Source organism: Saccopteryx leptura, chromosome 9, assembly GCF_036850995.1.
Source record: "Saccopteryx leptura isolate mSacLep1 chromosome 9, mSacLep1_pri_phased_curated, whole genome shotgun sequence".
NCBI classification, from domain to species: Eukaryota; Metazoa; Chordata; class Mammalia; order Chiroptera; family Emballonuridae; genus Saccopteryx; species Saccopteryx leptura.
In genome coordinates this window covers 23,649,205-23,673,690 of record NC_089511.1, presented here as the reverse complement: position 1 = coordinate 23,673,690, position 24,486 = coordinate 23,649,205, and the positions used below count along the sequence as shown (strand labels likewise).

The 24,486-nt window shown below is 42.3% G+C and overlaps 1 protein-coding gene across 1 annotated transcript in view; it reads left to right on the top strand.

Annotated features, from left to right (window-relative positions):
• The window catches only part of SF3B3 (splicing factor 3b subunit 3), a 48,669-nt gene extending 25,756 nt beyond the window's left edge, over nucleotides 1–22,913 (top strand). The window contains exons 12-26 of the mRNA XM_066349756.1: nucleotides 4,394–4,545; nucleotides 4,740–4,895; nucleotides 5,579–5,734; nucleotides 6,612–6,755; nucleotides 9,888–10,010; nucleotides 10,723–10,877; nucleotides 12,333–12,507; nucleotides 13,618–13,823; nucleotides 13,912–14,068; nucleotides 15,080–15,205; nucleotides 18,423–18,635; nucleotides 19,669–19,767; nucleotides 20,362–20,505; nucleotides 21,915–22,019; nucleotides 22,504–22,913. Coding sequence (XP_066205853.1) covers nucleotides 4,394–4,545; nucleotides 4,740–4,895; nucleotides 5,579–5,734; nucleotides 6,612–6,755; nucleotides 9,888–10,010; nucleotides 10,723–10,877; nucleotides 12,333–12,507; nucleotides 13,618–13,823; nucleotides 13,912–14,068; nucleotides 15,080–15,205; nucleotides 18,423–18,635; nucleotides 19,669–19,767; nucleotides 20,362–20,505; nucleotides 21,915–22,019; nucleotides 22,504–22,644 — 2,252 coding nt within the window. The 3' untranslated portion in view covers nucleotides 22,645–22,913. The remainder of the gene's footprint in view (nucleotides 1–4,393; nucleotides 4,546–4,739; nucleotides 4,896–5,578; nucleotides 5,735–6,611; nucleotides 6,756–9,887; nucleotides 10,011–10,722; nucleotides 10,878–12,332; nucleotides 12,508–13,617; nucleotides 13,824–13,911; nucleotides 14,069–15,079; nucleotides 15,206–18,422; nucleotides 18,636–19,668; nucleotides 19,768–20,361; nucleotides 20,506–21,914; nucleotides 22,020–22,503) is intronic.
• The last annotated feature ends 1,573 nt before the right edge of the window (nucleotides 22,914–24,486 follow it).

The following is a 24,486-nucleotide window of genomic DNA, read 5'->3' as shown; positions in this document are numbered from 1 at the left end:
CTTCTGATGTGCTGGAAGGCACAAACATGTTGCCAAGGAGAGATTGGAGGAGAGGAATGGGAATGTGTTTGAGAATCAGGGAAGGCTTTTTGGACAGTGTTTGGTAAATTAGTGAAGTGTGGTGCATGGTGGATTGTAGCTGAAAAATTTTCTCCTCTGAGTACCAAAATCTAGGAAAAGACTCCATCTCAATAAAATGTACTCTTTAGAAACCGTCATTTGGGCTATCACCCATGAAAACAGGTCAGGTTCTCTGTGTTCAGTCTGTTTCCAGATACCCTAGGTTACTTTCGAGTGAACGTCCCACATGTCTACACATGCTGCAGTCTTGCAGGCAATTACTAACCTTGGCTGGTACTTGGTGATGCACACTACCAATACCAAGCCTTTTTTTCTCTTCCACAGGTGGCTGGTGAAGGTGCTGATCACCACAGGTGTGTACCTACTGCTAGGGTCTGCCATGGGTTCTTATAGTTTACCCAGGGAGAGGGACCAACACAAAGTATTGAGGCTGCCCTGATGGCATCTTCTGAAGGGTAACTTGGAGTTGGATGCCTTTGTGCATTATAATGATGCACACCCATCTGCCTGTATGTTAAATGGGTAGAGGCAGGAATCAACTTGTCTTATTTTCTCCCACAGAATGTGGAAAATATGTTTGTCTTTAAGCTGAAAGAGCCTGTAGCTAACCTTAACTTCATACTCCCTTGGAGTTTTGTATGTTCCAGGTATACTAATGGAAAGACCAGGCCCTGAAGAAAGCTCCCTACCCTTTTTTGAATATAAGATGAGGCAAGACAAGTAATGAGTAGTCTGAATATAAAACGAGAATGAGGGATTTTAAATCATCAGGATGGTCACTCATGTTATCCTTTTGAATGGGCTGCTTATTCAGCCACTTTCTATAGGAGCGGGCAGAAGAAAGCATCTACTCTGTTGGGGTGCTTCACCAGTACTGAGACATGTAGAAGGTCTAGTTCACTGAGGCAAAGATGCATTCTCATACCCTAATAAATTCTTCACTGTGGTATGAACTGATGTTCTCTTATGAAGCTTGTAATCCCTGAATAAAGGCAATAAGGATATTTATAGTTTGTAGTTATCTACCTTGACTAAAGCTTAATTTTGTTCTAATATCCAACTTTTAACCTATAACCTCCTCAAAACACAAGAACTAATCTCCTGCAGGTCCTCCTTGCCATAAAACGAAAAGGTAGAGGTTACAGTGTGCTTGGTATTCACTGGGTAATGGATATTTTGAGAAAATCTGTGATGTTAGCAGCTTTCATATGTTAGTCCTCATTCTACTGCTTGTTGAATTGCCCTGTTTAAGCCCACTGAGCAATTCTGTTTTATATCTGAGCCGTGGGGCCTTCGGTCAAAAGGAAGATAAGGACCCAGGTAATCCCCATCCACCCTCCCCCCATTCTCTTACATATAAGTTAAACATTGTGTAGGGTCTCTTCTCTAGAAGCCCCCTTTTCTTCATGATTGAAGGAAGAGGCCAGAAGTTCTTGCTAGTTAGAGCCCTTTGTTGTTTGGTTTTAATTTACTCTGGCACATTTACTGTATTAAGTTTCAATAATGAGAACATGGGAAAGGACATAATATTTATGTATTGTTAAAATGAAGCAATTACTGTTATTTTTACACACTGGAAATTTCTAGTTCGGAAACTGAGAGCTGACATAAAGTTTCCAAGTTTGGTGTAGTGTGGAAACTGATTATGGACTTGCTGTATGTTATTAAGATACTCATTTTAGGGACAACTGTCATGACTCATTATGAATATGAACAGTACTGTCTTACAATTTCATTTTATAAGGTGTCCCCAAAGCATTTGATACATACTGACAGTTACAACAAAATAATCTAAAACCAGTTATCTGCTTATCCACTGGAATGCCTTGTGATTTGGAAATTGAATCCTTACTCTGGATTCTTTGTTTAGCCATTAGATTATACCTATTGGGAAAGATCTCAAATCCTTACTTTTCAGCTACCTACCAGTCAGTACCCACATTTGTTATTATTATTATTATTTTATTAAGTGAGAGTTGGGGAGGCAGAGACAGACTCCTGCATGTGCTGTGACCAAGATCCACCCAACAAGCCCCCTCTCAGGTGATGTTCTGCCCAGGTAGGCTGCAGCTCCAGCTCCGCTGACCGAGCTATTTTAGCACATAAGGTCTCAAGGCCATGGAGCCATCCTCAGCACCCAGGGCCAATTCTGTTCGAACCATTCGAGCCATGGCTGCTTGTGGAAGGGGAAGAGAGAGTGAGGGAGATTGGGGTGGGGGTGGGGTGGAGAAGCAGATGGTTGCTTCTCCTGTGTCCCCTGACCGGGAATTGAACTTGGGACTTCCACATGCCTGGCCAACACTCTAACACTGAGCCAACCATCCACGGCCCACACATGTATTATTAACTGAAACAAAAAGTTTTACGAGACAGGAGTCTTACTTTGAAGCTTTTCTTTTTTTTTTAAGAGACAGACAGGAAGGGAGAAAGGTGAGAAGCATCAACTCATAGTTGCAGCACCTTAGTTGTTCATTGATTGCTTTCTCATAAGTACCTTGACTGGCGATCTCCAGCCAAGCCAGCGATCTTGGGGTCATGTCTATGATCTCATGTTCAAGCTGGTGAGCCTGCACTCAAGCCAGTGACCTTGGAGTTTCAAACCTGGGTCCTCAGTGTCCCAGGCTGACTTGCTATCCACTATACCACTGCCTGATCAAGTTCTGAAGCGTGGTTTTTTTTTCTGAGGTTAGAAGTGAGGAGGCAGTCAGACAGACTTCCGCATGTGCCCAACCAGGATCCACCCAGCATGCCCACTAGGGGGCGATGCTCTGCCCATCTGGGGCGTTGCTCCATTTTCACAGGAGCCATTCTAGCACCTAAGGTGGAGGCCGTGGAGCCATCCTTAGTGCCAGGGACAACTTTACTCCATTGGAGCCTTGGCTGTGGAAGGGGAAGAGAGAGAGCGAAAGGAGAGGGGGAAGTGTGGAGGAGCAAATGGGTGCTTCTCCTATGTTCCCTGACCGGGAATTGAACCCTGGACTTCCACACGCCAGGCCAACGCACTACCGCTGAGCCAACCGGCCAGGGGAATGCATTTTTTATGTGTTTTTTTAATGTGTGTGTGCGTGTATTTTTTTTCTTAAAGAAATAACACTGATTCTGCTGAAGTAATTCAGTAATTTTAGTTCAGCTGAACCATTTTGGGATTATTCAAACCCAAACTGTCTTGTTTGTGGGTGGATTGGATCAATTTTATGTCATCGAGCTCTGACAAAGGCTTGGCTCAGGCAAACAAGGTTCTACAGCTGCTTTTGCTAAGAGTAAGGTAGCCACTCCCAAGTTTAGTACCTTGTTTGCCTGTCATTCTTTTTGTTATTTACCTGGTTTCTGTGTGAGGGGCAAAAAGATGAACTGATAACAGAAAGGTCCAATGTAAAAGTATGAAGATCTTGACTCTTTAAAAAAATATGTGTGTTCCTTTATTTAGTGTTTATTAAACTTGATGCTAGACATTTTGCCAAATGTGGGAGATGCACAAAAGCTGTTTTGTGTTGTAGGGTGGAATGTATGGGAAATGGATGGCCTTTAATGATGGGATCTGCGTGAGAAACTTGAGGTTGCTTGAAAAATTCAGGTCCTCTGACTTCTTGAGAAGCTCATTAGTGTTTGTTTATCCAACTATATTTCATTAAATGAAAAGCAAATCCTGATACGATTGCTTATGACACTAAATAGTTATATTTTTAAATAGTGGAAAACTGGAGAGGTCAAGGACTGACAATATAAACAGTTTTTCCATCCTGCTTCCTGGTTATCTAGTGCTCTTAATTATTTCTATTGGGACATCCTAAGATTCTCACTTTCTAACCCTAGGATGACTTAGTCTCATGGAGGCTTAAGTAATCTGTTTTATTCATTAGGTCTTGTGTTTCCACATAAGTTTCATTGGGAAGAAGCTAGGCACCTTTTCTGGTTATAAGGAGTATCTTTAGAATAGCTTATGATTGGCATCTGGCACAAATAAATTTAGCTTGAATATATATAAAGGTAGTCAAAATTTCTTCACGCCTCTATTCCCTTGCTTTGTCCCTGCATTTTTCTTGCTAATGTCTCAAGAAAATACTAGTTTTCAGAGGTATTATAGGTGAGAATATCTAATCAATGTATTCAGGCATTTAAGGAAGCAGAGTATATCTGTAGGCTCATATGACCCTCAATTATCTTTTGGATCATCCTGTGCTGTTTGTCACAACACTGTGGTGACTACATAGCGGTGCTTGGAAGGTTTCTGAAGAGAAAACTTTGTGTGTCTCGTTTAGCTTTGTAACTAATGAGTTCTTAACTGACCAGCTCCTTTCCTTTCCTTTTTCAGATGAGTTTGATGCCTACATCATTGTGTCTTTCGTGAATGCCACGCTTGTGTTGTCTATCGGAGAGACTGTGGAGGAAGTGACTGACTCTGGGTTCCTGGGCACCACTCCAACCCTGTCCTGCTCCTTGTTAGGAGATGATGCCTTGGTGCAGGTGAGGATTCTCAGATCTTACTGGCTCACCTTAAGTTTTCTTTGCCTGGGTCTTATTAACTCTTATCATTGACCCAACTGGTGTTGCAAGTGCATTGATTCTAGATCAGACAGGAATGACAAATCTGATAGATGTGAGGCTCAGTGCTCAGAAATGCTCAAATTGCTAAAGTGACATTTCTTTGTGTTATGTAGGTGTATCCTGATGGCATTCGGCACATACGAGCAGACAAGAGAGTCAATGAGTGGAAGACCCCTGGGAAGAAAACCATTGTGAAATGTGCAGTGAACCAGCGACAAGTGGTGATTGCGCTGACCGGAGGAGAGCTGGTCTATTTTGAGATGGATCCCGTATGTTATTTTATCATTTACTATGGGACTTGTGTAGGATCCAGAGGTAAAGATGGGAGTTTTAGTGCAGGTATCTAGATTATATTTACAAGAAAGAGAATTGAGAAGGGTAAGTGTCCACAAGCCATTTTGGCCCTTTACAGGAGAGTAGGGGGTGGGTAAGTTTGTGTCTTAATTCTAATTGGAGTAATGAAATTCCATCTTAGCACTGAAGCACTTGTTTCTCCTGCTCTTCACAAACTATTTTTCCACCAAATATTTGACATTTTAATTTCTGAAATCTGAATCCATTTCAGATATTTTATTTCACTTTTTTTATATAGTCTATTTACACCTGTGATTGAGATTTGTATTTAACTTCGATGTTTGAATTCTCTTTCATTCAAAGTATTTTCATGAACAGATAACAGTTTTACATACTATATTTTTTTGTTTCCTGGGAGATATGTTGGTTTAGGAATTTGTGGTACTTGTCAAAGTTCTCTTGATTCTCTTGTCAGTAATTTGCTTCCTGTTACCCTGTAGAGTTCATTCTTGGGATCTCAAGTAGAGAAATTCTTGGTCATTGATTATAGTAAGAAGGGTGAGAGGAAGCAAAAAGGAACTCCCCCTTCATTCCCTAGAACCATGGTTTGGGGGTGAGTTCAAACGGTTTGTTACTTCACTTGTCTTTACTCCTATAGTCAGGACAGCTAAACGAGTACACAGAGCGGAAGGAGATGTCAGCAGATGTGGTGTGCATGAGTCTGGCCAATGTACCTCCTGGAGAGCAGCGGTCTCGCTTCCTGGCTGTGGGACTGGTAGACAACACTGTCAGAATCATCTCTCTGGACCCCTCAGTGAGTGTCAACTTCTATTTCAAGGATCTTCCAGTTGGACCCTGAGCACCTGGCCACTCCTGATGTCTGTCTCTGAGATCAGCTGGGCTGGTCCCTGAAATCTAAACCTGTCGTTTTTGGATATTGTAGCAGCATGTTTCAGAACTCTTCTGCAGTGGTTTTAGTGCTGATGATCTGAGGCTACAAAATATTTCTTTGGCTTAAGTCTTTTTTTTTTTTTTTTTTGTATTTTTCTGAAGCTGGAAATGGGGAGAGACAGACAGACTCCCGCATGCGCCCGACCGGGATCCACCCGGCACGCCCACCAGGGGGCGACGCTCTGTTGCGACCAGAGCCACTCTAGCGCCTGGGGCAGAGGCCAAGGAGCCATCCCCAGCGCCCGGGCCATCTTTGCTCCAATGGAGCCTCGTTGCGGGAGGGGAGGAGAGAGACAGAGAGGAAGGAGAGGGGGAGGGGTGGAGAAGCAGATGGGCGCTTCTCCTGTGTGCCCTGGTCGGGAATCAAACCCGGGACTTCTGCACGCCAGGCCGACGCTCTACCACTGAGCCAACCGGCCAGGGCCTCTTTGGCTTAAGTCTTGATTCTCATTTATATTTAAAAATAAATTAAAGGGCTTGGACAGGCTCCAGGGCCTTAGATGACTTTTGGGAGAGGTGCCCTTTGCTTACGTACTTTTATCCCATTATCCACTTTGTCCATCCTCTGCAGAGCTTATTTTAAAATTCAGTTTAGCTAGGACCCTCTACCTATTTAGAACTCACTCCTCGGGTTTTCCCTGTGCACAAGAAAGTTCTTTACTCCTCGAAGTAGATTTCTCTGGGTAGGTTTTTTCCAAAATTAGCTATTTCTCATGTTTTATTTTGTCTTTCTCCCCTAGGACTGTTTACAACCTCTGAGCATGCAGGCTCTCCCAGCCCAGCCTGAATCCTTGTGTATCGTAGAAATGGGTGGGACTGAAAAGCAGGATGAGCTGGGTGAGAGGGGCTCTATTGGCTTCCTGTACTTGAATATTGGACTACAGGTAAGATATCCAGGGGTGCATGTTGTTGATATCATGCCTCATTTAGGCTTCATGCACTCCTCTGTTCAGTATAGGCATTTTCTGTGTTACCCTTTTCTCAGCTCTAATTGGAGCATACTAGGATTAGCAGAAAGCATTTTCATAAAGAGTCTGATAAAAATGCTTTGCCTTCACTACTCTGGGTCAGAACTAGATGGGGTCTTTGAGTCACCTGTAGTTCTAATGATATGCAGCTTTTGAAACATATACCTCACAGTTCATAATGGGCTCCATTAGCAATAAGGGACGCCTACGTGTTCCCTGTTATCAAAGCAGCTGAGCTCTCCGTGGCGTGGAAAGCATGAACTTAAGGATCAGATAATGTCGGGATTTCATTTCTTTTTTTAATGATTATTTACTCAAACATAAATAACCTAGCCCTGGTACTTTTTGCTTTTTAATTTTACTTCCTAATTTAGAAATTGTCATAAACATGCACAGAGTTAGACTTATGTAGTGAACTTCCATGTACCCATTACCAGTTTTCATTAATAGTTATCAGTTTTGCTCTTGTTTTATCTATCCGCCCTCTCTTTTCCGGAGTATTTTAAAGCAAATCCAATAGTAATTCTTTGGTATCATCTGCTGCTTTGTCCATGTTCCAGTTTTTCTTTTTTTACCCAAAAATGTCTTTTTATTTGTTTCTACTCAGCATTTACATAAAGCTGTGCAAAGTTTGGGTTTATTTTTAGGTTTTTTTATTTTTTTTTATTTTTTATTTTTCTGAAGCTGGAAACAGGGAGAGACAGTCAGACAGACTCCCGCATGTGCCCGACCGGGATCCACCCGGCACGCCCACCAGGGGCGACGCTCTGCCCACCAGGGGGCGATGCTCTGCCCATCCTGGGCGTCGCCATGTTGCGACCAACGCCACTCTAGCGCCTGAGGCAGAGGCCACAGAGCCATCCCCAGCGCCCGGGCCATCTTTGCTCCAATGGAGCCTTGGCTGCGGGAGGGGAAGAGAGAGACAGAGAGGAAAGCGCGGCGGAGGGGTGGAGAAGCAAATGGGTGCTTCTCCTGTGTGCCCTGGCCGGGAATCGAACCCGGGTCCTCCGCACGCTAGGCCGACGCTCTACCGCTGAGCCAACCGGTCAGGGCATTTTTAGTTTTTGAGAAGCCAGATCATTTCTTATAGAAATTCCCACTTGAATTTGGCAGTCATTTCTTTTGTGTGGCTAGTGTTCTTCTGTCCTCTTTATTTTCTACAAACTAATGGGTAGATTTTAAACCATGCTATTTATTAAAAATATAATGTAAGCCCCATGTGTAATTTAAATGCTTTATTTAATCCAGTATATCTGAAATAATTATTTAATCAATATAAAAATTAGTAAGATTTTGTTTTATTTTGGGCTAAGTTGGGATTCTGTTATTTTGTACTTTACCCTTAACAGGACATCTTAAGTCTGACTAGCCTCATGTGGCTTGCTGACTATAGTATTGGACAACACAGATCTATATGTTGATTAGATTTGGATTTAATTATTTTTTCCCCATAGGCGGTGCTATCTATTTCTATTATATTATATCAAGAGGCATATAACATCTAATCCCACTTTCAGTGATACTAATGTTTCTAACCTAACCAGGTGGTGGCACAGTGGATAGCGTATCAACCTGGGACACTGAGGACCCAGGTTCAAAACAGTAAGGTCGCTAGCTTGAGTGTGGGCTCATCCACTTGAGCCCGGGGTTGCTGGCTTGAGTGTGGGATCGTGGGCATGATTCCAAGGTCACTGGCTTGAGCAAAATCTGTATTAGCCTGAGTCCCCCGGTCAAGGCACTCATGAGGAAGCAATCAGTGAACAACTAACATGCTGCAACTACGAATTGATGCTTCTCTTCCTCCCTCCCTCCCTCCCTCCCTCCCTCCCTCCCTCCCTCTTAAAAAAAAATGTTTCTATTTTAAATGATTTGTTTAGAAGCTCCCCATCAATAGCCATTGATACACATTGCCTACATTCAGTGTTTCATTAGGGAAATGGGAAATGATGATTTTCTGTTTCATACTTTATTTTATTAGCTGGAACTTTCCTCTAAAGACAAAACTTGCTTCATATCTTTGCTCACCTTGAAATACAGTTCATATAGGGAAAGGATAAATCTTTTTTTTTTTTTTTTTTAAGATTTTTAGAGAGAAAAAGGGAGAGAAAGACAGGAACATCAATGTATTCCTCTGCGTGCCCTGAACCGAGATCAAACTGGCAACCCCTGTACATCGGAATAATGCTGTAACCAACCAGGCTATCTGACCGGGTTTTAATTTTTTTCTTTAGCTCACCTATTTTCAGAATAAGGAGTTGATGCCATAGCGGTATTCAACGAAGACTGGTGAAGTAGAGCTGTATTATTTCATTCATTCATTCATTCATTCACTCATTTTAGTGGAGGGTGGTGGGGGGGCAGGAAGCATCAACTCCCATATGTTCCTTGACCAGTCAAAACGGGGTTTCGAACCAGTGACCTAAGTATTCCAGGTTGATGCTTTATCCACTGCACCACCATAGGTCAGGCATGGAATTATTTAAATAATGTGAACTTGCATATTTTTACTTATTTACTACTGCAGTCTTTTTCCTTTTTTGTTGTATATTCAATAACTCATTTTAGATGAGTGGGAGTTCCCATTTGAAGTTGGGTCTTTTGTCCTTTTAACATGACCCCACTGTCTTTGGGGGCTACCTTTTCTTCAGGCACAATAAAGTACCCCACGTACATCTGGAATATTCTTGCCCCAAACCTGAATTAGCTGTTTCCTTTATGAGTTTTATTATTTTTAGGGAAAATGGTATTTAGAGACCACAATAGGTTCTGGTTATTTTTAACTGCATATATTTTTTAATTATAAAGAATTTAATATACATGGTAAAAAAAAATGTTTTAAGGATATACAGTAAAAAATAAGTGTTTTTTCATTTAATGTATGCTTGATAACAATTTGAGCAAGTGACTTAGAGAATGAGTAAATTGCTGGCTGATTAGTAGGATATTCTTTAAACCAAGTCATTTTCTTCCATATTCTCTGAAATTATAAAGTGGCCAAGGGAACCTCCATCATGGGTAAGCTTAATCCACCCCTCTCTTTTTTGTTAGAATGGTGTGCTGCTGAGAACTGTCCTGGACCCTGTCACTGGGGATTTGTCTGACACCCGCACTAGGTACCTGGGCTCCCGTCCTGTGAAACTCTTTCGTGTTCGGATGCAAGGCCAGGAGGCAGTAAGTAATGAAAGGGGGCAGGCAGACAGTATGTTTGGATGTTAGTAGCATCAGATAAATTAAATCTCCTTGGTATAAGCTTTACTTTCATTAATTCACCAGTATGTAGTTAGATTGACATTAGCTCTATCTTGGTAGTTTTATTTCATTTATGTTGAAAATTTTGGGGCCCTTAATCCAGAGCTGCTTATCTGGGGTTTCACAGCGCTGTTTAATGATTTGGCTATAGGTAAGTTGGGATATTGGTCCCTTCAGCCCTCAAACTGGGCAAATAGAGCAGATTGAGAATTAGCTGGATGAAGACCTTCCATCTAGGGTACCAGTTCCCCATGATCAACTTTGTGTCAGTATCCTGGTTTTCTGTGTAATGTGAGAGACGTCCTTTATAAAGCTAAGGATGTTAGTGTTTCTGGATACTGTGCTAGTTCTTTACTCATTACCGTGTTTAATCCTTGCAACTGTCCAGCCTTGTGATAGTATTCTTATTTTGCACACATGGAAACAGGCTCAAGGGACTGAGTGATTATATACTTTCAGCAATAGTAAGCCATACTGCCTATTCTTATTCTCTAGGCCTCTTTCTTAAGGTGACCTTATGTTTCTAAAATTCATTGGGATATTCTGCAGTCCGAAATTTGGGGATAGGGTCTTTGCTCAGCATACTACATTTGAGTATTTTTCAGCTTATTGGAGGTGATTTTTCTTTCCTTAGGTGTTGGCCATGTCAAGCCGCTCGTGGTTGAGTTATTCTTACCAATCTCGTTTCCATCTCACCCCACTGTCTTATGAGACCCTGGAATTTGCATCTGGCTTTGCCTCTGAACAGTGTCCTGAGGGCATTGTAGCTATCTCCACCAATACCTTGAGGTAAGTGTTCTATGGTTAAAGTCCATTGGGAAGCCTTCTGCCAAGGCCTTGGACTGTGGTTTTGCCCGAGTGTTGGAAAAAGTTATAAAGAGATGGAAAAGAGCCGACTAGTATGTTGAAATTGAAACCTTTATTTGGCTCAGAATTTAAGTACCTGGTAGCCAAGTTTCGGTGTTTGGAGTTTTAGCTCCTAATTAGATTTTTAGGGTCAAGTGTTTTTGTTGTTGTTTTAAATTGATTTTTATGGGTGGGGGACGAGAAGTATTAGCTCATTGCCTCACTTGAGTTGTTTGGTCTATGTGCTTGCTTGTTCTGTGTGCCTTGACCAGGCAAGTTCAGGGTTTTCCAATTGGCAACCTCAGCATTCAAGGTTGATTGAACCTCTATCCACTGTGTCACCACAGGCCTGGCTAGGGTCAAGTTTTAAAAATTAGTACAGTTCAGTCTTCTGAGGATGTAAGGTTCTTGTTTTCCAGGCAATGCCATTGAATTAGTTTTAGAGCACAATCACTCATAACTCTGTCTTGTGATTTGCATTTTAAATTTAAGATATCTTGTTAAATCTTAAATTTTAACCACAATATAAATTATTTAGGCCTTTGCAAGTTGACAGACTATAGTTTACACTGATAATATTGGAATGAGCATTATTTTTATTGCAAGTTGGTAAAAGAAAACCTCTTTAGTTTGCCGTTCTCAAGTTTTGGGGGTTGTTTTCTTATTTATTTATTTAGATGAGAAGCGTAAACTCATAGTTGTGGCGCTTTGCTGGTTCATTGACTGCTTCTCATATGTGCCATGACAGCTGGTAGCGGGGCTTCAGCTGAGCCAGTAACCTTTGGGTTTGGAATCTGGGACCTCAGTGTCCCAGGTTGACAAATTCTATCCACTGTGCCACCACCAGTTAGGCTCATTTAACCTTTTAATGCCACCCATGTTGTTGATGTTCTGGTCATAACTATTGGCTGTTCAGAATGGAGTCATGGATTTCATGAAGCTTAGGTGATTTTTGTTCAGGGGGCCATTTACTTTAATTTTATAAAGCACCATCAGCACAAATACCACATATCTTCAGGTAATTACAGTGCTTCACAATTTTGGAATTCATTGTTTTCATTTTATGGTTTGTCAGTAATAAAGTAGAAATTTTAACTTTACTATCACATTATTATTTGAATGATAAAAATTCCTTTGAGGGTTCTAATGTGGGTTTTACTGGTGAAAACTAGAATTGCCATGAAACAGTGGGGGGCTATTGCCAAAGTGGAGAGCCCTTCCCTGTCTTGTCTCCTTTGCAGAATCTTCTAGGTTAGGAGTCTATTGTTTCACGTTGCCTAATGCCAACATTAGAGCTTTACAGGTTGATATGTTTCCTATGACATTCGTGGACCATTTCAACTTCAGTTTTTAGGTTTTGAATAAGTAACCTATTAACACCCTTTCCTTTTAACATAGGATTTTGGCGTTGGAGAAGCTAGGCGCTGTCTTTAATCAAGTAGCCTTTCCACTGCAGTACACACCCAGGAAATTTGTCATTCACCCTGAGAGTAACAACCTTATCATCATTGAGACTGATCACAATGCTTACACTGAGGCTACTAAAGCTCAGCGGAAGCAGCAGATGGCAGAGGTAATGAGACTGACCTTCAGGGTTTAATTAAAAGAAGTTTATGTGAAATTATGTTGAAAAGTGTAAACCCCTGTAATCGTTGATTATTTTTTGTTATATTCAGGCTCTTTTTGGGTCCTTAAGGCAGAGTCCTTTGTTAAAGTTCTTTGTTCTAGAGGTTTTCTTTTTTTTTTTCTTTTTTTTTTTTTAATTTATTTTTTACAGAGACAGTGAGTCAGAGAGAGGGAGGGATAGACAGGGACAGACAGACAGGAACGGAGAGATGAGAAGCATCAATCATTAGTTTTTCGTTGCGCATTGCAACACCTTAGTTGTTCATTGATTGCTTTCTCATATGTGCCTTGACCACGGGCCTTCAGCAGACCAAGTAATCCCTTGCTGAGGCCAGTGACCTTGGGTTCAAGCTGGTGGGCTTTTTGCTCAAACCAGATGAGCCTGCGCTCAAGCTGGGGACCTCGGGGTCTCGAACCTGGGTCTTCCGCATCCCAGTCCAACGCTCTATCAACTGCGCCACCACCTGGTCAGGCTAGAGGTTTTCTTGTGACTTAGGACTAACACACTGACCTGGGTTTGTTCCATATTTAGCCCCCCTCTCTGGAATAGACTTCTTTAGTCTGTAAGTTTCCAAAACAGTGTGTTATGTTTTCTGGTTTCAGGCCCAAGGGAGGTATCTTTCAAATTCCCCACAGCATTAGTTCCTTTGAGAAATCATTTTCTAGCAAAAGACAAGTATCCCCAACCATGTATAACTGGAGCTGGTCTGGAAGAGAGGTGACAAGTAGATTTAGCAGGGGAAGTAGGATGGGTTAGGTAGAAAAATGGTGTTTTCATTTGTATGTTTCTCAGACAAGTAGTCAGCTATTCGCCACAGCTGATATTAGTTGTTTTTTGGCATTAATAAATAAAGTACTAGTTTCCCCTTTGGTGATCTTCCTTCCTCTTCTTGTTGTATGCCTCTCCCTTTAATGCTTTCATCTGGGGAAATTCTGATTCGGTCATTAGACTGTGCTACTTTATGGACTGCCTCTGGAGCTGTGCTTGGTACTTCCTCACTTTCACTCAGCACCCACCTCTGAACACACCAACTCCTCTTTGGTTTTTTGGATTTAGGAAATGGTGGAAGCAGCAGGAGAGGATGAGCGGGAGCTAGCTGCAGAGATGGCAGCAGCATTCCTCAATGAAAACCTCCCTGAGTCTATCTTTGGAGCTCCCAAGGCTGGCAATGGGCAGTGGGCCTCTGTGATTCGAGTGATGAATCCTATTCAGGGCAACACACTGGACCTTGTCCAGCTGGAACAGAATGAGGCTGCTTTCAGGTAAGGAGTCTAGAACATCCAGGATTTTGGAGGCTGGAGTGGGAATTCTCTGGGCTGTGACTAACGACTTCCTGCTTTCTCTGTGCAGTGTGGCTGTTTGCAGGTTCTCCAACACTGGTGATGATTGGTATGTGCTGGTGGGCGTGGCCAAAGACCTGATACTGAACCCCCGTTCTGTAGCAGGAGGCTTTGTCTATACCTACAAGCTTGTGAACAATGGGGAAAAACTGGAGTTTTTACACAAGGTAGGAACCGTCCAGTGGTTCTTTTGGATCTCATGTCCTACTAGACTCTCCCACTTTTGCTTAAGTTGTGAGTCAGGTCTTTTGACCATTTTGGGAGCCAATTCATTGATTCCAGTCCATCTCTTGGTAGCACGTGAAAATGCTCCTGGGGATTTTATACTCCAGTGAAGCTTTGCTGCCTGTGAGTCCCACAGTAAGCCTGTGTGCTAACCATCCACAGTGGGGATATAGATGCCCACTGAATTGGCTCCTTGTTTACTAGTCTTACTAAGCAGGCAGCAATTTATGATCAAAATTCAGTAGTTTAAAGAGTCAGTGTTCTCTGGGGAGTTACTATTTAATAATTAAGTTTCCCTTTGGAAAGATAAAAAATGTTCTGGGATTGGATGACGGTGATGGTTGCACAACAATGTGAATGTACTTAATGCCACTGCACTTTATACTTAAAACTGGTTAAAATGGTAAATTTTATATTTTGTATATTTTACCACAAGTTCAAAACAAAAGAAAAAATTCCTGTTGTCTCCTCCACATTATCAGTACCTGAATGTGGCTCCTCCAGCCTTCCCACAAGGGGAGTATTTTTTAGGAAGTAACTATTTCATAGACCCGTCTTTGTGCTAAACTTGTGTCTTCCCTACAATTAAGATTCACTAGCTCTTTCCCATCCCTCCACAAACTGTAGTCCCTTCTCGGATACTGAGGTTTCGCTCTTAGTTAATGGTGCCAGTGAATTAGCATGGTCTGTGAGTCAGCGTTTATCAGGCACCAGGACCTCTTTTACATTGTGGCATTGACCCACTTTTTGGGTGAAGTGTGATATGTGAGGACTTGTTTATCTAAACATCCTGTTTTATAAACAGTTTTATATTTGGTTTGTTTTCCTGATGCGCAAAAGATGATCACTTGTGTGTGTCTTCCTGGCAGATGCCTGTATAACAGCATTTTGGATCGAGGAGGGTGGGACTAGTATATGTTGTAATAGCTGCATTACCTGCTTTTCCTCTGTAGACTCCGGTGGAAGAGGTCCCAGCTGCCATTGCCCCATTCCAGGGTAGAGTATTAATTGGTGTGGGAAAGCTTCTGCGAGTCTATGACCTGGGAAAGAAGAAGTTACTCCGAAAATGTGAGAACAAGGTAAATATAAAGGTAGAGAGCCCCAGATCTCTGGTGAGGAAGTGGGAGGCATTGGCAGGGTAGTAGGCAGTTACTGTTAAAATAGGTCTTTATGAAGCTCTTGTAATCATCCAGTTCTAGGTTCATAATTAGACCTTTGAGGTTTGAGAAGGGCATGAGTAGATGGGTTTCTTGCCTTCTTCAGACCAAGAACCAGATTTCTGTCCTGCTTGCTTTTATAAGGAATTTAACTGAGATTTGGGTATATATTTCCTCTATAGTCATACCTTGTTTATTGCTCTTTACATATATTGCATGTTTTACAAGTTGAACGTTTATAGCAACCCCGTGTTGAGTGAGTCTATCCATGCCATTTTTCCAACGGCATTTGCTCACTTTTGATTCAGTGTCACATATTGGTAATTCTTGGAATGTTTCAAACTTTTTTATTGTTATATTTATTAATGATAATCTGTGATAAGTGATCTTTGGTGTTACTATAGTAACTTTTGGGGCCCCATGAACCATGCCCATATAAGACAGCTAACTTGATAGATGTGGGTGTTCTGATGGCTCCCCTGACTGCTCGTTCCTCTGTATCTCTCCCTCTTTATCAGGCCACCCTATTCGCTGAGACAACAATACTGATACTAGGCCAATTAATAACCCTACAATAACCACTTAAGTGTTCAAGTGAAAGGAAGAGTTACATGTCTCACTTTAAATCAAGAGCTAAAAATGAGTAAGCTTAGCAGGGAAGGCATGTCAAAAGCAGAGACAAGACAAAAGCTAGGCTTCTTGTGCCACATAGCTAGATTGTAAATGTAAAGGAAAAGCTCTTGAAGGAAATTTAAAATGCCGCTCCAGTGAACAAATGTTAAGAAAGCAAAACAGCCTTATTGTTGATACAGAGAAAGTTCTAGAGTCTGGATAGAAGACCAAACCAGCCATAATCTTCCCTTAAACTCCTGGTCGGCAAACCTTAGCTCGTGAGCTACATGCGGCTCTTTGGCCTCTTGAGTGTGGCTCTTACACAAAATACCACGTGCAGGCGCTACCTCGATAAGGAATGTATCTACCTATATAGTTAAGTTTAAAAAATTTGACCTATATAGTTTAAGTTTAAAGAAATTTTAATCGTTGTACTGTTGATATTTGGCTCTGTTGACCAATGAGTTTTCCAACCGCTGCCTTAAACCAAAGCCTAATCTAGAGCAAGGCCCTAACTTTTCAATTCACTGAAAGCTGAGGTAAGGAAACTGCAAAAGGAAAATTTGAAGCTAGCAGAGGTTGGTTATGAGGTTTAAGGAAAGAAGCTGTCTCCATAACATAAAAATGCTAATGGGGAAAGTACAGCAAGTTATCAAGATCTAATTAAGATAATTAATGAAGGTGGTTATCACAAAACACATTGTCAGTGTAGGTGAAACTGCCTTAGACTGGAAGAAAATACCTGCTAGAGTTTCATTGTGTGGTAGAAGTCAATGCCTGGGGTCAGACTTCACAGGACAAGCTGGCTGTCTTGTTAGAGGCTAATACAGCTGCCAACTATATAAATTGAAGCCAGTGTTCATTGACCCTAGGTCAGGGGTAGTCAACCTTTTTATACCTACTGCCTGCTTTAGTAATGGTGATTTATAAAGTAGGGAAGTAACTTTGCTTTTTAAAATTTATAAAGCAGAGTTACAGCAAGTTAAAGCATATAATAATAATTACTTACCAAGTACTTTATGTCGGATTTTCACTGTTTGGCAGAATCAATCTTTATAAAACAATTTACTGTAGTTAAATCTATCTTTTTATTTATACTTTGGTTGCTCTGCTACCGCCCACCATGAAAATAAAAGCTGAACGCCCACTAGTGGGCGATAGGGACCAGGTTGACACCACTGACCTAGGTCCTTTCAGTATAATGCTACATCTGCTCTGCCTCTTTAAATGGAACAACAAGGCCTGGATGATAGCACATCTGTTTATATATAACATGGTTTACTGAACCTATTAAGCTCACCTTGAGATCTAGTGCTCGGAAAATAAAGATTTCTTTCAAAATAATATTCTTCATTGATCTAAAAGCCCTGATGGAGATGTACAAGAATTTTTATCTATTTATTTATTTATTTATTTATTTTAGGTTAATATTGTTTTCATGCTTGCTAGTACAACATCCATTCTCCAGCCATGGATCAAGGAGTAATTTCAACTTTTGAGTCTTTTTAAAAGATTCTTTTTAATTTCAAATCTTATTATTTAAGAAATATATTTTGTAAGGCTATAGCTACCATAGATACTGATTTCTCTGATGGATTTGGGCAAAGTAAATTAAAAACCTTCTGGTAAGGCTTCACCATTCTTGATGCTATTATTTAAAGGAAAGAGGTCAAAATATCAACATTAAGGGTAGTTTGGAAGATGATTCCAGCCCTCCTAGATGACTTTGAGGGGTTTAAGATTTCAGTTAAGGAAGTAACTACAGATGTGGAAATAGCAAAAGAACTAGAATTAGAAGTGGAGCCTGAAGATGTGTCTGCATTGCTGTAATTTCAGGATAAAATTTTAATGCATAGAGTTACGTCTTTATGGATGAGCAAAGAAAGTGGGTTTTTTGAGATGGAATCTAGTCCTGGTGAAGACACTGAAGATTGTTGAGATGACATCAAAGGATTTTAGAATATTACATAAATTTAGTTGTTAAAGCAGTGGCAGGGTTTCAGAGAATTGACTCTGATTTTGAAAAGTTCTGTGAGCAGAAAGCTGTCAAACATGCTACAGAAAAATTGTTTGTGAAAGGAAGAGTTAATCAATGAGGCAGACTTCCTTGTATTATTTAAGAATCGCCACAGCCACCCACCCTTAAGCAACCACCACTCTTAGCAGCCATCAACATCAAGGTAAGACCCTCTCCACTAGCAAAAAGATTATGACTTGCTGAAGGCTCAGATGGTTAGCAGTTTTTACTAATAAAGTATTTTTTAAATGAAGGTATATACATCATTTATTAGACATATTGTATATTTAATAGTCTATAGTATAGTGTAAACATATGCATTGGGGGAAATTTTTATGTGATACTACATTAAACCATGTAGCTGTTTTCCTCATCTAGAAATTCATTGATGACTGCTGTTCTTCAATGAATGCCGTTCTACAGACCCTATATGTGTTGCATTCAAGGAAAGCTTAGAGTTTATGGGTTCTGAACCTAAAGGTTATACCCATTGTTCTTGTTTTTTTCCAGCATATCGCCAATTACATCTCTGGGATCCAGACTATTGGGAACAGGGTAATTGTGTCTGATGTCCAAGAAAGTTTCATCTGGGTTCGCTACAAGCGTAATGAGAACCAGCTCATCATCTTTGCCGATGACACCTACCCCCGGTGGGTCACTACAGCTAGCCTTCTCGATTATGATACTGTAGCCGGGGCAGACAAGTTTGGCAACATTTGTGTGGTGAGTTTATATTCACTTGGGTTATAATGATGTGTACAAATGCTGGCTCAGTGTGGTTAAGCCAAAGACACAGGACTATGATCTCTGATGTGGAAAGTAAAAACAAGTATAAAATTCAGTCCTACTAAGCCTGGCTCTAAAAAGAAAACTTTGTGTTCTCTAAGCCTTACCAGTTTTTTCTAAAGATTTTATTTACTGATTTTACAGAGAGAGAGAGATGAGAGAAGGACGGAAAGTCGGAAGTATCAATTCATAGTTGTTTCACTTTGGTTTTTCATTTATTGCTTGTATGTGCCTTGACCTGGCAAGCACAGGGTTTCGAACCAGTGACCTCAGCATTCTAGTTTTATGCTCTGTCCACTGCACTACCAAGACCAGGCAGCCTTATCAGTTGTTTTCTGTTTTGTTTTTAAGCGAGATAGAGAGATGAAGGGAGAGAGATGAAAAGCATCAACTTGTAGTTGTGGCACTTGAGTTGTTCATTGATTGCTTCTCATATGTGCCTTGACCAGGGGGGCTCAGGCCAAGCCAATGACCCTTTGCTCAAACCAGCAGCCCTGCGCTCAAGCTGAATGAGCCTGTGCTCAAGTCAGTGACCTCGGTTGTTCAAACCTGGGGCCTTATGTCCCAGGTTGACTATCTACTGCGCCACCACTGGTCAAGCAGCCATGTTAGTTTTTTAGATTTCTGCCCTTTTTTCACGTTCCTCTTCCCTGTGGGGCATGATTTAATAATAATAGGCTAGTTTAAGCTAATATTTAATATTTTTCACATTTTTCTAAAGTTTTTAAGGCTGGTGACTTCTTGTTTATATTCTGTGGTCTTTGTTTTTGCTCTTCCTATGTTAGACCTTTGCTCTTGGGTGTTTTGAGTTTCTCATTGTTTGGACACAGGTACAGGAGACTTGGACTCAGGCCTTTGCCAAAGCTGATGTCCCTAGCCTTGCTTGCAAGGACCTGGGGCAGACATGTTGTTTGGTATTCCAAGTGAGTAGGTGCACGACTCAGCTCTGTGATTTGTCCTTTCCTTGTAGGTGAGGCTCCCACCTAATACCAATGATGAAGTGGATGAGGATCCCACAGGAAACAAAGCCCTGTGGGACCGAGGCTTGCTCAATGGGGCCTCTCAGAAGGTAAGATTCCAAGGGGACCCAAAGCAGAGGCATCAGGTTCATTTTATGACATGTCACTCACTATCCCATATTTATGACTGAGGATTAAAAATTTTCCTGAGACATTTTAGCAGCATAAAATCTCCTTGGACAATAATAGTAAGTTCCTTGAAAAAGATGATTTTACAGGTTCATTCTTGATATTATCCAGCTCTTCTCTGAGTGGGTCTTGGGCCTGACTCTCTTATAGGGATGTACTTCTCTAGTAGAGTATATCTGAACTTATAAAAATAGGTTAAGTTTGGAGAGCAAGCCTAGTGCTTGCTGTTTTATTTTTATCATTTTTTATGGTTTCCCTTTTTCTTAATTGCAGACTTGATAATTTAACAAAATTTTCCATTGTAATTGTTTATCCAAAACGACCTAATGTCAGCATGTTTGTTAGTGCATTAAGCTCTAAACGTTAAGAACATTTTAAAATAAATTATAGTAATTTATGGATTCTGAATTTTGAAAGGTGAGGAAATCTGCCCTTTGCAGGCACTTCTTGCCCTTAGGAAGCTAGAACAGGCTCCTGAGGGCCCACACAGTTACTGGTCTGTTTTTGACTTGTAGGCAGAGGTGATCATGAACTATCACGTAGGGGAAACAGTGCTGTCCTTACAGAAGACCACGTTGATCCCAGGAGGCTCAGAATCACTTGTCTATACCACCTTGTCGGGAGGAATTGGCATCCTTGTTCCTTTCACATCTCATGAGGTGAACTCTCCCACACTGCTCCAGCTTTTGCCTTCCCAAGGTGGTTTCTCTGTGCTAAATCTAAGAGGGCAAATCAGTTTGTGCTTGGGGACATGGGAATCCTGGTGGGGTGTTTTGTTTTGATTAGATTTTGTTCCCTATCGAAAGCCATTTGTTTCTTTTGTGTTTTGTTTGTTTTCTTTTTTTTCCCCGAAGCTGGAAACGGGGAGGCAGTCAGACAGACTCCTGCATGCGCCTGACCGGTATCCACCCGGCACGCCCACCAGGGGGCGATGCTCTGCCCATCCGGGGCATCGCTCTGTCAGGACCAGAGAGTCACTCTAGTGCCTGGGGCAGAGGCCAAGGAGCCATCCCCAGTGCCTGGGCCATCTTTTGCTCCAATGGAGCCTTGGCTGCGGGAGGGGAAGAGAGAGACAGAGAGGAAGGAGAGGGGGAGGGGTGGAGAAGCAGATGGGCGCCTCTCCTGTGTGCCCTGGCCGGGAATCGAACCCGGGACTTCCGCACGCCAGGCCGACGCTCTACCACTGAGCCAACTGGCCAGGGCTCCATTTGTTTTTATGGCTGATGTGGGTATAGGGTTAATCAGAAGTCAAAGTACCAGAACCAAATTCCACAGACTAGGAAAGATGGGATGGTAAAAACTGGGATACTTACAGCCTCCTAGAGTCGATTGTAGGATTGGCTAAATTTGGTTTATGTCATTCTAGCCAAGGAAGCTGGGATCAAGAATCTGACTTCACAAACCACTCTTTACATACAGTGTTCTTGTGTGTTCTATCAATACAGGGAGATTTTCTTTCAGGTTTTAGCTATTTTGTCATAGGAAAACCTGTGGTCATCATAGGAGTGATTTAGATAAATGAACATCTGTTTACATGGTAAAAATCAATGGCTTCTCTGTTCATTGTGCTTCTGGAAACCATAGACTAGTAGTTAAATTTTTTCTTTTTTTTTGTTTTTTTTGTTTGTTTGTTTGTATTTTTGTATTTTTCTGAAGCTGGAAACGGGGAGAGACAGTCAGACAGACTCCCGCATGCGCCCAACCGGGATCCACCCGGCACGCCCACCAGGGGCGACACTCTGCCCACCAGGGGGCGATGCTCTGCCCCTCCGGGGCGTCGCTCTGCTGGGACCAGAGCCACTCTAGCGCCTGGGGCAGAGGCCAAGGAGCCATCCCCAGTGCCCGGGCCATCTTTGCTCCAATGGAGCCTTGGCTGCGGGAGGGGAAGAGAGAGACAGAGAGGAAGGAGAGGGGGAGGGGTGGAGAAGCAAATGGGCGCTTCTCCTGTGTGCCCTGGCCGGGAATTGAACCCGGGTCCCCCGCACGCCAGGCTGACACTCTACCACTGAGCCAACTGGCCAGGGGAAATTTTTTCTTTTAGTAACAAATTCTTTGTTTCATCCATCAGGACCATGACTTCTTCCAGCATGTAGAAATGCACCTGCGGTCTGAGCATCCCCCACTTTGTGGACGAGACCACCTCAGCTTTCGTTCTTATTATTTCCCTGTTAAGGTAGGTCTTTGTTAGACATGTGGGTTGAAAGGGGGAATCCTCAGCCCATATTCCTTTGGTCTTTTTACTCCCTCCCTTAAGTCAGAATTGTCCACTTCTTACCTGCATGGCTCCCGCTGGCTTCCAGCTTCTTACCCAGCCTGTCCTTCAGTGTTGCCTGGTTCTTCCCCATCCAGGACCTGCTAGCCTACAGGCTCCACCCTCAGCCTGACCCTAAACCTTTTTCTTTTTGTGTGTTTGTGACAGAGATAGGGACAGACAGGAAGGGAGAGAGAGAGAGGTGAGAAGCATCAGTTCTTTATTTTGGCACGTTAGCTGTTTATTGATTGCTTTTTCATAATGTGCCTTGACCAGGGGGCTGCAGCAGACTAGTAACTACCCTTGCTCAAGACAGCGACCTCGGGTTTTCAAACCTGGATCCTCTGCGTCCACCACCTGGTCAGGCCTAACCTTTTTCTGTTGCTCTCATTTTTCCGTGTTCTAGAATGTGATTGATGGAGACCTCTGTGAGCAGTTCAACTCCATGGAGCCCAACAAACAAAAGAATGTCTCTGAAGAACTGGACCGAACACCTCCTGAGGTGTCCAAGAAGCTTGAGGACATCCGGACCCGTTATGCGTTCTGAGCCATTCTTTTTCCTCTGGGGCTTGTCAGAGACTCTGTTTTGTGCTCCCCATATGTCAGAAGAAGGGTGTCTGGATAAGTAGACTCCTCATAGAGTGACTGGTTTTCCCTGAAATTGGCACTGAGGTTCGCTGTGCTTCTCCCTGCCTGGTACATAATGTGTTGCCCCAGGCCCAGTGTGGAATACAGTGCTCCCTAGTCCCCAAAGCTTCCCTTGCATTGATATTTCTGGCTGTCATGTCTACTTTTGAACACGACCTTAATTTTTAATTAGTTTTCTTGTAAATAAAGTTTTGTACAATGGTACATCTGTGGAAGGGAGGGAGGCAAGCTGAGGTGGAGACCAGGTTGGATGTAGCGTAACTCCTGAGTTCTGCTGCTCTGGAACTAACCAGAAATACAAACCTTGTTTTTAAGGTAGCTGGTGTCCATGTGTCTTTTCTAGGGATGAGAATGTAGGTGGGAGAATTGAGTCCAAGTTGGAGCAAGAAGAACCGAGTTCCTTCCAGCTTTCTACGTGGATTTCTGGCACCCTGTGGCTTCCTGCTTCCAGCATTATGGTTATTTTGGTTATCTCTAGTCCTTTCGCAATGCAGATGAACTTGATCTTAGTAATAACCGTGTGGTGATCCACGCCTCTTCCCATTGTATTTTGAGGAAGGGTAGCTGATTTTTCCTCCCCTGTTTAAGCTTCCTTCTGCTTTGAGGTCTAGAGTCTAGAGGGAAGAATCTGGCATAAATTCCAGTTGGGTAGTCTTATCAGGTGCTCTCTTTACTTCTACAGCCTCTGCAATGATTTTTTTGCCATATGACTGCTAGGGAAGATCAGTAACTACCAAAGTACCCAAATAGGAACCTGCCCCTGGGAATCAAGTCAGTATGTGTAGAACCTGGTTAAAGGCACATGGATAATGAGGGTGGCCTGTCAGCAGCTGACATCTTTGGCAGGTTCTGGAGGGCCTTTGTGGTATGAGGAAGTTGCCCTGGTAGCCTGTAAATTTGAAGTGACCCAGTTTAGGAAATTTTCTAGCCCACATGTAAGAGTTCAACCTTCTTCCTCCTGCCCAGCTCTGTGGGAAGCCTTAATCTTCTAGGCAGTCTCCTCAGCTTCATTGAACCTGAAAAAATCTGAGCTCACTGCTATTAGTACTTCACAGAGCAAAAATTTTTTCTTTTATTAAGTGAGAGACTGGGAGGCAGAGACACCAGCAAGCCCACTAGGGGGCAGTGCTCTGCTCATCTGGGGTGTTTCTCTGTTGCTGAGCAACAGCTTTCCTTAGCACCTGACGCAGAGGCCAGAGCTATCCTCATCACAGAGGGCCAACTCACTGGTGCCATGGCTGTGGGAAGGGAAGAGAGAGGAGTCAGAGGGGGTGGGGTGGAGAAGCAGATGCTCACTTCCGTGTGCTCTGACTGGGAATCAAACCTGGGACATCCACATGCTGGGCTGACACTCTGCCACTGACCATCTGGCCAAGGCCTAACTCAGTGGTTCTTTCATGAGGATGCACTCAGCCACTACCATTGAGTAGATTCTTTCTTGCTTAGCACTGGGTTAAAATCAGGAATGGAGGTGATTAGATATAATCTTGACCCTGAACAGCCCATAGTCCAGTGCACAGAGGGTTCCTGGTGCTATCTCCTGTGTGCTGTGTGCCTTTAATCATAACTTGGTTTCAGATCATTTAATAGAGACTTAGATTTTGCTAGGAATTGATTCCCTAAATAACATTTTTTTTTCTCAGCTCATGGGTTTACATAGGACTCAGTACTGTTAAATGACATTTGCACAGCCTGATGCATTTAGTCTGTTAAGATTGTGTAGTGTTGACATGCAGTAGTC